General features: G+C 32.2%; 1 protein-coding gene across 1 annotated transcript in view; it reads left to right on the top strand.

Moving 5' to 3' along the window:
• LOC140445131 (uncharacterized) overlaps nt 1-5,510 on the top strand; it is a 62,786-nt gene extending 57,276 nt beyond the window's left edge. Inside the window, exon 8 of the mRNA XM_072536971.1 lies at nt 607-5,510. Within this exon, the coding sequence (XP_072393072.1) occupies nt 607-731 (125 nt within the window). The 3' untranslated portion in view covers nt 732-5,510. The remainder of the gene's footprint in view (nt 1-606) is intronic.
• Nucleotides 5,511-14,678: the final 9,168 nt, after the last annotated feature.

Raw genomic sequence — 14,678 nt, 5'->3', positions numbered from 1 at the left:
AAATTGTTTTTAACAAGATTATTTTTTAACTCTTGTTTTGTTTTTATTTATTTACATTAAATATTAATTTATTTTGTTGTATAATCAACTTTTGCAATAATTATGTGACCTATTTGATTTAAAATGGATTCAGGATTTTTTTATACTTTGGCAACTATGTCAACTTCGATCTCTGTCAATGATGATGACGTGCAACGATAAGTAAATTAGATGGACTGTATTTAAAAATTATATTGTAAATTTCAATTTTTAGTCACATCAGAACCTATTCTTTACGAGTAAATATACGTTTTTTCCAGTTTTATCTAAACTGAAAGTAAAATCTTTAAAATTATTGCCAATATACTTTTCCCGTACATAAGTGTTAATGATGAATCCGAAACCGTTATCAATTTCTCTGTATCTAATTCTTGGACGGACTGCGCAAAAATTAAGGAAAAACTTAAGGTACCTTCTTTTTAGGAATTTCGATTCAGGAATAAACACATTAACTGTATCCAGCTTTTCATTTCAGCACACTAACATTATTTGATTTTTATTATTGGACAAAAAAAATAAATAAAAAATATTTCCAACTGAACTAACCTTGTTATACTTTTGTTGTAGATAATGACTACCTAAAGGTGGTAGAACTTCTGCACGTGCCACTCCAGTCTATCTACAGTACGTACTTAAGATCTATGCACATTAAGGAAAATGGTACTTCCGTTCACCATTCCAATATAGTGTAAAACAATTTAGGCAGTTTTCTTAGACTTTTGTAATTTTGCTGTTGACTACAAGAAGTTTAGACTATCAAGAAGAAAACGTTTGGATATTCTTTTCATATTATTTGTTGGTAACATAAAAATATTGCATAGTTTTGTTGTTTGGACGTTTAAAATAATTTACGAAATTAATTAGCATCCGAATCTACAATGACTGTTAAATTCCTGTTCAACCAACACTTTAATCGCTTTTAACTTAAAATGAATATTTTGGTTTGTAATTTTAATTTTAATTGCACCAAAATATTTTTGTAGCAAATGGATTGTGCATTATATGACGGAGGTTTTGAAGAAACAGGTTCATTTTCTGAAAATACTTCGTCAAATTTATATTGAATATAATTTTGTTGGTCTCGTCTGATCACTTCATACAGTTGCGTTTTAAACATTGGTACAAATCGTATAGTTTTCTCCGTCAACTAATTTTCATATTCAATCTTAATAATTATTGATGAGTGATCTATTAGTTTGTACATTGTGTAATTTTCTTAATTCATAGCATTATGATAAACTCTCAATCTGGAACCTGATTTAAAAATCATAGGGGCATTGGGTGTGAAACTCATTACTCCACCACCATCTGCGATAACCAACCGGTTCTCGTTTTAAATATTTGTGAACAATCCCTTGTCACTATCGTCTGTCCAACTGTTCTAAATAGTGTATTTTGCATGCACATACGTTTACATACAAACAAGCCAAAAGAGCCTTACAATTGGTTTAACTTGGTTTCTGCAATAATGTATAAATACTTAATGCGTAGAGAATTAATGTTATTCCATTCAATTAATAAACCTTGTTTATTTTGAGTTTTTTTTCTGTTTAAATCACAAATCTTTTAAAATTCTGTAAGAGAACTCAGGCTTCCAGTCCACTCATAAACTGCTGACATTTTTGCAGATGCGTCCTCGAAATACAATTTTCAGTCACATGAAAACGATTTTCTAATGAATTGGTTTTTTAGTCTTTCAGATCTGTTACGGTTACTTTCCTTTTAGTAACTGTTGTATGTGGAAATACTAGCAAATTATGCGACTATGTGTTAAAATGTCAGTCCGATAGACGTGCGCGTGAGTGTACTCATTTCGACGTGAATTGTCTAGTGGTTATATTGTTCAAATCTAGGCGAGGCCCAGCAAAAGAAATAACGGAGTAGGCTAAAATCTAACATGGATCTGAGATTTAAATTAGGATACGCCAATGCCTTTTTGGAAGATTATGCAAATTAACTAGTCATTATATGGATCTGATAAGATTTTTTTTACAATGAAAAATATTAAGTATAAAAGATATAATATATAAGTATCTGTGTTACAGAAGCCACAATCCTCAAAGTCTGCCTTGGTAGTTCTTTTGATATGTATAGAGGACAATAACAGATAAGTATATCTCATTTAAAATTAACACACATGGTTTTAGGCAGTAAACAGTTACGAGTTGCGGTGTTGTTATTATCTCATTCTAATTTTCTGTCTTACTTGATCGGTAATGTCAGAAATCCCTTCATTTGTGACCTTTTGTTCGTAAAAGCCATTTTTACTTTTCAAAATATCGTTATCTTTTTGATTAACTATGATCTCTATATTTATCATGTTTTTTGTTTTATTTATCTTCAGGTAAATAATACTTTGAGGCTCTTTCCCAAAATGAATTTTTTTTTAACTTGCAGACTCTTTTATATGAGACCTTTCTATTACCACATATACTGTAAAATTGATAATCATCTGAATGTTTCCTTTTGCCCAAATCTGCAATCAATATTTTTCTCTCAGTTTTTTGTGATTTATAGTGTTAAATATTTATCGCTAGAGTGTTTTAATAATCAAATCTTCTTCCTCAGCTTTTCGCTTTTCAGAGGTCTATCTTTCTATCTCAAGTTCTCTGCCACAAAGTTCTTCCATCTTCTCTTCGATTTTCCTCTACCTCTCCTTTCATCAACTTCGAACAGCTCTATCCTTCGTCCCACATAGTTTTCATCTCTACGTCTGATATGGTTAAACCATTGCAGTCTTTGTTCTTTAATCTTTTTTGAGATTGTAGTCATCCCGGCTCTTTCCCTAATCAAGTCGTTTCTGATCCTGTCCCTTATAGTTTTACCCAATATCCATCGTAACATTTTTATTTCAGCTACCTCCATCTTCTTTTCCCGAATCTTCTTTACAGGCCACACTTCACCGCTGTACACCAACGCAGGTCTCTCCACACTCTTATATCTTTCCTTTCAGCCGTTTCCCGATTTTTAGATCACAAAGTACCCCGCTCATTCGCCACCAGTTAAACCAACCAACCTGTATCCTGTGGACAATTTCTGGATCTAGTGTCCCATTTTCCGTTATGTAGGAACCAAGATATTTAAATTCTCCTACTCTTCCTAGTTTTTCTCGGTGCAATTCTATGTCCCCAACCATTCCTCTACCTCCTAACCACATTCCTCGACCTGCTAATCTTAGGTCCTCTCCTTCAATAACTCTTCTTCAACCCTCCAACTTCTCCTCCGACAAATCTTTGCTCTCCTCTACTAACACGATATCAGCAAGATATTTTGTTTTTTTTCTTGGCGTCTTTCTTCCACCAATTTCAAGAACTTGTCTGTCATTCAGGTCTTTTTTTATGATATTTTGTCTGCCTATTTTGACTTTCCTGCTTCTGTAAGTGTTTGTGAGACTTGTCCATATGTTCTTGATATCTCTTTCTGTTTTTCGTGTGGCGTCATGTACATCTGCTTCTACTCTTATCTCTAGCTGCTCGTCTATATACTCCCTATACTGTTCTATTTGTTTATCCGTTGCATTAGTCCATGTTGTTTTTGCATTAGTCTTTCGTTCTGCTGTTTGAGATGTTCTTTAGTTTTGTTCTCATTGTGACTACAACTGGATTATGTTCGGAATTAATGTCGCTTCCAGGATAGACGCTTAGGATGATATTTCTGAATCACATATATATATATATATATATATATATATATATATATATATATATATATATATATATATATATATATATATATATATATATATATATTGCAATATAATCGATTTGGTTTTGTATAATGTGCCTGTGCTTATAACTATGCTACCCCATAAAATAGTGGAACCGCTTTTAAAGCTAAAATTGTATGCACAAAAACCTGATGCGAAACGCTCTCCAATCTTCTGTGCACACGACTATGTCCATCAGGTTTCCGTAATTGTATTCTTATTTCATCTAGAAGAATCTTTCCCCACTGATGTTCATTCCAGTTAGTGGGTACTCTTTTAAAGCTTTAAACATTTTGTGACGTGGAAGAAGCCGAGCAAATCTTGCAGACGTTATAGATTTGAGCTGACCTCCTTAAGTCTCATTATTACTATTTTGACTGATACATTGACTTGTCTTGAATTGAACAAGGCACAATAAATTGATGGACATTGAATATTTTTACAATACCTTCTTTTTCTTGTCTGTAGCCCTCACTCGTTAAACATTTTTAACACAATTTATATTTAGATGATGCATCTTGCTAACTGAAACTATATACTCGAGTGAAGAAGTGGAAAATCCATTCTGACATAAGTAAAAATGTTGGTCAAAGCACATGAAGCTATTAGGTTTTATCATTATCGCTTATTCAGTTAAAATTTAAACATTCTTCTATATGTAATAAATTGTAAAATAGGTAAAATATTCCGTTGAAAAATATACAGCAATATATATCACTAAAGTTAAAAAAATGAAGGCCGAAAATAAAGTATGCAATATTTTTGTCTGTGGATATATATTTGAAGTGTAGAATCTATCTTTGACGCTCAATTGTAAAATATTTACTCAATTTTGTTATGTAAGATATGTTATTATCAAGATCTAATGTTAATACTTATTACTTATTAATAATACTTATTTTAATAGTCGTACAGCTGCACTTTTATTAATTCTCAGATAAAAATTGAAATAAAATATTATTTAATGTTGGAAATAAACACAAAACAGGTGTTTAATATAAATTGATCGTATTCTAGCCAACCTGGCGCATATAAAATTCATAAATCATTACACTAGTGTGACCTGACATCAGTGGCGTAACTACAATTCAGGAGGCCCGTGGCGGAAATAACCGAAGAATAGTCCTCTCCCCAATATAAGAAAAAGCTAAGATTTACCTCCATATAGGAACTATCTAAATACATGTTTGAAATTTAAAGATAAAATATAATAAAATTTATATCTATGCTAAAAATTACTTCTGGTTTGGTTTTACCTACCAACTTAATGTTGTTTGCTACTTCACATTTAATTGAGAGAATTGCCAAACTATTTAGCCGGGTCTGGCTCATCGTGGGTCGTAAATAGCTTTTTATGAGTTTCAATTTTGAAAAACTCGTTTCATTAGAAGCAATAGAGACACATACTGTTCCAAAGACGTTTGGAACAGATTCCATCATATTCATGTCAAGAATAAACTGTGCCATCTTCAATGTAGTCAGTTTCTGGCCTTTTCATTTATTCTTGCAGCCTTTATGAGGTGGTGAAGTCTTTTGATATCATTAACAATTTCTTGCTTATCGAATTCTGTGTCACAATCATTGAGTAAATACTCGACCTGAAAGATTTTGAATTTTTCGAATGGGGTCGCCATACTTTACATTCTAGTTTGAAGCTCTTGGTGTAGCTTGTCTAAACTTTCAAGCAAACATCTTTTATATCGTTTCATCTTCGAGAGATAGTCCGGCATATTCGGCTGTTTCTCCAGGAAGTATCTTTTTTAAACGTCTCATACTTTTTTTTTTTCAAGGGGGATTCCCATTTCATCACATTTCTCCGATGCAAACTGGAGAGTCTTCGTTACCAACTCATATCGACTGTCTTCCAAAAACATTTTTAATTCGGAGTTTTATGACGACGTTTTCAAGACTTAAACACTCCGTCTGTAAATACCTCTCTGGACTGTTTATTTCTTGCAAAATGTACCCCCATAAATGAAGGGATCCAAGAAATTTCTGAACAGAACCCCGTATTATAATTAATATTTTCCTTGGCGTCACATAATTTTTCTGTAACTTAAACTAATTTATCAAAATGTTTCAAAATAGGTTTCACAGCTTCGTGATTGGCACTCCATCTAGTGTCAGATCACCTAAAACTTCTGTTAAAATCACCTATATATGTGGAGAGGACGAGAAGAAATTATACACACTTGCTAAAGTTGCAAAAAAGTTACACAGCTAGGGTTGATTAAAAATGCATGAACTCCACACAAATATTGAGAGAATGGTTTGCACAAGGCACAAACATGATTTTGCTATTTTTTGCCTCGATCCTTGTATGGACACCCGTATGAATGTCTGACATAGTGAATTTCATTATCATAGCCTTGACTCCTACACAATTGTAGATCCAATCCATTATTTTCCAGTGCATTTATAATATCATTGTTTATTCGATATTTGAATAAGCTTTTTATGTGACTGCAACGTGTATTACAATGCGTACTATTTTTTTATAAAAGAAATTATAAAGTAACCATTTAAACTATTTTGTTATGTACTAGAGTGTACTTATCACTGTGTGTATCATATGCATCTTTTCAAAGTGTCTGTAATTATGTCACTTAACACAATAAGATATCCTTATAGTCTACTAGACCATAATGTACCTAAGCTATATATACCTAATTTTTTCTTTAGATATACAAGAAGAATCAAGGAAAAATTTGCAAAATAAAGCACAGCTCCTTCTGTTGATTTTTGTGGAATTCCAATATAATTGTGAAGATTTATGTTTGCCTTGTATTCAATTATTCTTCTGGATACATCTGCGCAAATAAAACATTTAAAGCCCCATTCGTTAGATTTAATCTATATACATATACATATTTTGCAACCGTAGTTTCATCAGTTGGGAATTTATTTTGTTTTCTGTAATCTTCGAATACACTCGTAAAGTAATAGTCGAATTTTTTAATAATGATCTTTTATATTATCTGGTTCTGTAATTTTCGAATACACTCGAAAAGTAATAGTCGAATTTTGTAATAATGATCTTGTATATTATTTGGTTCAATGGGGGAACTATCATTGAACTGGATAAGTCGTTGAAGTTTTTTGAAATGTTAACCGACATAAGATATTATGGAAACCATTGTTTCATTTATCCAGTAATCTTCGTTAGGTGGTAAGCTAATAATTCCAATTGACAAAAGTATAAATAGAAAATCGGTCATTTCTTTAGCTGACATGTTAACATTAGTTCAATCTTTTGGTGCGTATTATACATATTTGTTTGATCTACAATACTTGCCAGTGCATGCATTGACAAATACTCTAAAAAAATATTGAAGGAACTTGTATTTATCTTCTTTAGGGATTATCTCTACTATTGCCAGTTATATCTCTATCACTTTCCCTAGATAGATCATCGTTTGTCCATTTCCCGGAAAATGTTTTCTTGAATTTCTTTATCATCTTCTTAGGGGTTCTTCTTTAATATTATCTTCTTTATCAATACTATTTTCATCTGTCATTTATGTCTATATCCTTATCTTCAACTTCAAGGAACTTAGGAAGGGATTTTTTATCGTCTTCGAGATAACCAATACTGATGGATCTTTCTGTATTACTTTCTGAGTCGTCTGAAAAATCACACATATTGCTCCGATGCTTGCAAACTCCGGCGACAATATAGGACAACGCTTCATGCAGAATTTTTAAACTGAAATGGCTTCAGAATTCTTACTTTGATTCTGAAAATAAAAGATTTTATAATAATGTGCTCTTAAGAGCGTAGGCGCAAAATTTCGGGCCAATGCTTTTTAAATGCATTCATTTTTTTTCGAATCCTAAAAAAAACTAATAAGTATTTTTGAAAAATTTAAACACAGAATAAAAAAATACATTATTACTGAGGGCCGAAAGTCCCTGAAAACTTCCATAATGTTTATTTTAATAAGTTACAGGGGTGACAAAAAAGAGAAAATTTAGTGTGATTTTTAATTTCAAATATCTCATTCAAAAAAACTTTTGGTTTATTCTAAGGGACTTTCGGCCCTCGATAATAATGTAATCTTTCATTCTGCGTTTAAATTTTTCAAAAATTGTTGTTAGTTTTCTCAGGATTCGAAAAAAATGATTGCATTTAAAAAGCATTGGCCCGAAATTTTGCGCCTACGCTCTTAATTCAATGTAACCATATGGTCACAGGCAAAAGAGTTCATAGGGTGGTCATAGGGTTACATAGGTTTTCAAACATCAAATTTTGTCTCTTTATACACAATTATTTTAAAGTTCATAGTTGACTACAATATTTACATGTCTAGATTGATAAATGATAACATACAAGTAGCTTCATTTTTTACACAAAAAATATAAATATAAGAGATACGTATCATCAGGTGATTGCAGGCGGATATAATGAATTTTTAAAATTTTGATTATTCTGTGTTAGATGCCCTGATGAGAAAAGTACGATTCATGTAGCAAAATTAAGATTTGGCTAGTTGTATGATAACGAGAATTACCTTTGTTTAAACTCCACCATCCTAGTCAGAAATTCCGATACAGTGTTAAAAAGAGATTAATGAAATTTAAATGACATTTTCATGTGTCTTGCAGTGGTTTCTATTTTTGTTACTGACATTTCAATCTTGTGGCCGAAGATGGGCATTGGCGGTAATCATGCAACAATTTTGTTGAAGTAATTATCTTCATTTCGTTGGTTATCGTTTTCAATAAAAGCGATAAACTAAACTGATTTAAAAATGGTTTAAAATGTCTTCATTATTATATTAGGTAGAGGGTGTGAATATAGGTTGTACAACTATTAAAATAAAGCTTTAAGTTTGTTATTTAAAATATTTTGGCATAGTTTAAGAAGATCGCTCGAATAGCAAATGTAGATTCTGGACTTCTAAGTGAATTAAAAAAAAAATAGGGGATTCTTAAAGAAAAGAGTGTCCTGACTCATTTTTTTCTATTCGTATTGTAGAATGTTACAATGATATAACTAAGCCTTACTGTTTTTAATTGTTTTTGTATAAACAAAACCCCTATTTTAGCAAAAATTTACATGGATTTTGAGAGCTTACACCTTTTGTAAATGGTAATTATTTTTATTTATTTGAATAGAGTTTTTATATCGATTTAGCTGTCTTAGACTAGAATTTAATATATACCCCAGAGTATTATTTTATTTTTGTTTAACGTACTGTTTGAGTTTTAATGGTATAATTGTGATATTTTTTCTTTAGTGATGTTGATTGTAATAAAGACGAAATACATTTATAAAAACTACAATAAACTCTTCCAATATTTTTTAAATATTTATTGTAGACATGTAGATTATTTTTTTCATTTATGAACCAGTGGTTGTCCAACGAGCGTTCCATTCATGTGAAGCAAAATGCTCCAGATAAATTTAGGATAATATGATGAATATAGATTAAAATGGATGAAAATATTATTCAATTCTAAATGTTATCAAAACGATTCACTGTGATCTGGGCTGTACAGTTAGAATGTCTAAAATCGCTTAGAATGGAGCTAATTTTAGTCCGCTACTCTTAATTATCATAATGGATAGAATACTCAAAAATATCAGTAAAAGAACCAACTAATTACAGTATAGTAGGGTAAGAACACACCAATCAAAGTAGACAACCTACTGTAGGTAGGCAGACGATATATAATATTTTTATTAATGGCTAATAACAATTTATTTACCTACTTTATTCATCAAAAAACAATTGGACTTTATTTAAAAAACCATATTACTAATAACATAAACTTATGTCTAAAAACAGAAAGTGACCTGGACACTGCTGTGAATCGTCTCACTACATGTATATAGAAAGCGTGCTGGGAATCCACCCCACCACCCAACAATAAAGCTAACAATGAGTCTATTAAGAGGCCATTACACAAAAAAAGGAAACTTAGAAAAACATGGCAAAACAATCGAACACCGGCCAATAAAACTGGATTTAACAAACCAACAAAAGACCTGGAAAAATGCTAAGTGATCTAAAAAGTACATCAATTGCAAAATATTTGAAAGAGTTATTATCATTAGAAGCCACATATTACACCCGTTGGAAGGCTACCAGAAAATTGTTACGACCGCAACAACATATTCCACCTATCAAAAAATGAGTAACGGACATTGGGTACTGATGACGAAAAGGCAAATTTATTTCTCCAACGCCTGGAAACTACCTTTACTCCGTTTTCCTGTGAGTTACAACCAGAAGAAGAGGAAAATATTCATAGATATTTGGCCTGCCCATACTAGATGTCTCTGCGTATTAAACCTTTTAGAAAAACCGAAAATATTGACGCAATACTCAATACTAATAAAAAGAAAGCTCCTGGTGTTGATCTGATTACTTAATTTGTCTTGTGTCAATGATCACAAAATTCGATCCTCTTGTTAACAGAAATCTACAACGCATTGTTAAGATTCGGATATTTTCCCGCACAATGGAAAGTGGCTAAAGTTATTTTAACCCATAAAATAGGCAAAACTTTAGAATCCGTAACTTCATATAGAGCCATTAGTTTATTACCAATTCTTGAGAAACTAATAATAAAGAAATTGAGTTTTTTCCTAGAAGAAAACTGCTTATTTCCTGACTACCAATTTGATTTTCAATAAAAACATGCTGCAGTTGACCAAACAGAGTTATTAATATCATAAAACAGGATCTGGAGAACATCACACAAGCTCTTGATAAAGTGTGGTATACAGGATTGCTGTATACAATTAAACAACGACCACCATCTGAATAATATAGGATATTCAAATCCTATATAACAGACAGATATTTTCAGATAAAATACGATACGATACTCACAGCATTGAGAATTATTATACTCTGCCGACCTACCCACTTCTGATCAGTTCTTTAACAACATTTGCTGATGACTCCGTCATCCTCTCGTCCCACACAAATTTCATCAAAGCGTCTAGAAGGTTACAAGTCCACTTGAACACGATTCAGGTGTGGTTAAGAAAATGGCGAATCAGGATTAATGAAAGTAAATCAAACCATGTAACTTTTACAACTAAACGTCTGATATACCAACCTCTACAACTAAACAATCAACATAAATACCTCGGCATTCATTGCCCATTGAGCTAATCTGGGCACAAACAAACTGGTATGTAGCTTTTAAAATTGAAGATTTGAAGCGTCTGCTAAATACTGCTATTGATAAGGTTACGCCATTAGTACGGCAGAATGCTATTTCGCATGTACGGAAGGTAAAAAAACGAATGTGGGAATTAGGTGTTAATGTTAACACTTTAATCGAACCCGTTGTGATTACGTTAACAGGCGATAACAGCAGTGATAGTGAGAATAATCGTAATCTCTCTTAAATAGACATATTAAGCTGTGAAAATTGTTAAATGTAAGTACTAGTATAAGAAAAAAATATAATATATTATTACAGTTCTGAATAATCTAATTGCAAGCGAATATTCTACAATTAGCGAATAGAGTCTACAATACCATGATCTATCATATTTACTGTAAGTTCGTCTGGGTGATTTCGAGGTGCCAAAAATATTTAAACTTTTCATACAAGTTAAGCGTTTACTTTGTATTCCAATTGTTCATTTGACGGAATTTTCAGTTTTTTATTGACGCTTGTAAAAGGAAAGTATTTGCTTCATTGTTTGCTACAGCTGTTGATTCATATGTTGTGTCTTTATTTACCTGTGTAAACAGATTTTTCGACGTAATGTCAGGAGATTTATTAATTCCGTTATTAAATAGACTCGGTTAGGGTTAGGTTGAGATAAAAGTAATGGAGCTGGAAAATTAGATAACAGAAGTGATGGAGTTTAAATATCTAGGCATCACGTTATCTAGCTACGGAAAGCTCGAAACAGAAGGCGAGGATCAAGCTAATAGAGCAAACAGAGCAGCAGGCTGTCTGAATGAAACAATAGGAAAAATAAAAATATTGGGAAAGAAATGAAAGGCAGAATTTACAAAACAGTCATCAGAACAATAATTATATACGCGGCAGAAACACGACCTGGTACAAACAAGGAAAAAAGGATTTTAGAACAAGCATAGATGAAAACACTTTCAAAAATTGATGGTAAAACACTATGGGACAGAGATAGAAGTACAGATATACGACGTAGATGCAACGTGGAGAACATCAAGCACTGGGTAAGAAATAGAAGAGTAGAATGGAACGATCGTATAAACTGAATGACAACAAGTAGAGTAGAAGAGACGGCTCACCTATAGGAAGACCACGAAAACGATGGAACGACAACTTACGGGAGGCACATTGAAAAACAGATAAAGTCATGTCTACATAAAAAGAAGAACTCTGCTAATATTTGACAGAAATAAATTTTTCTCAGACATAAACTTAAATCTTGTTAATTGCGTTTCGTTTGGTTAACTGCCGTATACGCAATACGTAGATTCATGTAATGCATGATTCGATTTATTCTTCGACTTCTTCCAAATAAACCCGTATTGGTATGTTTTTAGCAGACATTATGTATATACAGATCAAACAAGCATCATTACGGCGCATGATTTTGGATGACTAATTTCAATTTTTATTTGCCAGACTATCATCGTTATGATAGTAAAACCTTCATACGATTTCTGCCAATACTTTTTATTTTTTAACGTTTGTTAGTTTCAAAATTTTAAATAATATATGGCCCACTGTCATGGAATGTAGTCTACCGCTTCCAATTTTTTCAATATATACCCAAATATTATCTAAATTATACTTATCTGATAAGAAGAAATACGGAGTATAGGGCGCCCACCAATTAGAGGGACTGACGACCTGACGATCAGAGTTAGGACAAACAACACAACATCAGATATAATGTATCCAGAAAATGGCATTCCTCAAGGCTCGGTTATAAGTCCTACGCTCTTTATAGTGGCAATCAATGATATTCTCAAAAATCTAAAATCGCCTATAAAAGCACGCGTCTACGCGGATGATCTTGTAGTTTTTTGCAAAGGTAAAAATATACAAAATATATTTTGTCACACACAAAATTTTATACAACACTTACAACTCTGGTCACAAAAAACAGGTTCCTGTTTTTCCACTGAAAAAACTCGTTTCATCCTGTTTTCTAAGAAAAATATCACAAACACCCCCAACCTAAGACTATGTGATGAGAACCTAAAACGTGTAACGTCAATAAAATTCTTGGGCATGACATTCGAAGAAACTCTAAGCTGGAAACTTCATATAAAAAATTTAATCTTATCTTGTCACAAGCGATTAAATCTTCTAAAAATCTAGCCAATAAAGAATGGGGTGCGGATCGCCAAACACTTTTAATGTTATACAGAACATTAATCAGATCAAAATTAGATTATGGATCTACTGTGTATTCTACAGCCACTAAGACACTGCTAAAAAAACTTGACAGTCTTCACAACCTATCTTTACGTATAATATCTGAAGCTTTTCGCACAACACCAATCGAAAGTATTTATTGTGAAGTTGGTGAACCATCCTTAGAAGACAGAAGACTTTATTTAAGTGTAGCATACGCCGCAAAAATCGGGTCTGACCCAAAAAACCCTACTATTCACAATTGTTTTACAGAAAAATTCCCAAATCTCTCCATAAATAAGCCAAGAACTGCCAAAGCTTTCTACGCAAGGATTAGAAGCTATTTAAATCAATTAAACTACACGTTCCCAGAATGCTTTTCCTCCCAATCGTCCTCAATTCCTCCATGGCAAATAAAGAACCCTCAGTGCCTAACCCGCCTCATTTCTTTTGACAAACATTCAAGAAACCCACAGTTAATCAAATCTGCTCTGTCTTGTGCGGCTTGCATCCAATAACTGGATGCAAGCCGCACAAGACAGAGGGAAAGAGCTGAGGGAGACCTATGCCCAGCAGTGGACTCATACAGGTTGATGATTATGATGACTTATCTGAGACCAGGTAGAAACATTTAATATTTAATATCCTTTTTATTTTCTATAGGCAGAGTAGCACTTTACTTATATCGCTTGTTTGAAAATTATTATATTCCATCGCACGTTTTTTATTAGGTATTAATTAAGTGGTCTTTCGCCTGAAAGGACGTCCTTACTGAGCTTTGTTCCCCGATTACGGAGAAACAATTTGTTTATTTACAAATTCACTAAGTCATTAAATTTATTCACTAAGTTCTTACATTTATTTATTCACTATGTTATTAAACCACTATAAAATTAATCTTTTCGGGAGTTATTTTGATTCGACTGTATTTGACGTTTATTAATGTCAAACTGTTGTTCATCTTGACACACATAATATATTCCATATTTCAAATTAAAGGGCTGTGGGACTGGAAGGGGGATTGGCATATGATATATATGTCTATATGGTTATAGACTTTCCCCCTTTCGAATAAAATCAAGCTGTTTCACCATTTTCTATTGCTAATCTTCCGGTGTTCCTTGTATTAGTTGTTCACATCTACTTCCTATATCTTCTGCTTTTGTATTGTTTGCTAGTTTATCTTTGGATTTATAATGTCTCTATAATAAAAAAAACTCACGGTAAACATATTATATTAAAAGCAAATTCTATTAAATTTCTGTCACACAGATTTACAGTATTAGTTATTTGTTTCTATAGATCTTCGATGTAATTTTTGCATTAAAATCCCATATAATGATTTTCATATCATACGATATTTTATGAAAAAATATATAATTCCTCATATTGTCCACCCTTACTATCCTCAGCCTTATTTTCTGTGCATGCGCATTTATAAATGTAATTTTTCATTTACAATCTCCTTATTACTGATTTTTTAATGTCTCACAACTTGAAATTTTTTTTAAACTCAACCCCACGTTCAACTATATTAAAGAGTTTTAATTTGATCTGATCGGCATTAACAATCGTTTTGCCTAATTCGTAAGAAATAAGCTGTGAC

Source organism: Diabrotica undecimpunctata, chromosome 7, assembly GCF_040954645.1.
Source record: "Diabrotica undecimpunctata isolate CICGRU chromosome 7, icDiaUnde3, whole genome shotgun sequence".
Lineage (NCBI taxonomy): Eukaryota > Metazoa > Arthropoda > Insecta > Coleoptera > Chrysomelidae > Diabrotica > Diabrotica undecimpunctata.
The sequence above is the reverse complement of the archived record's forward strand: the minus strand, read 5'-3'. Positions and strand labels throughout refer to the sequence as shown.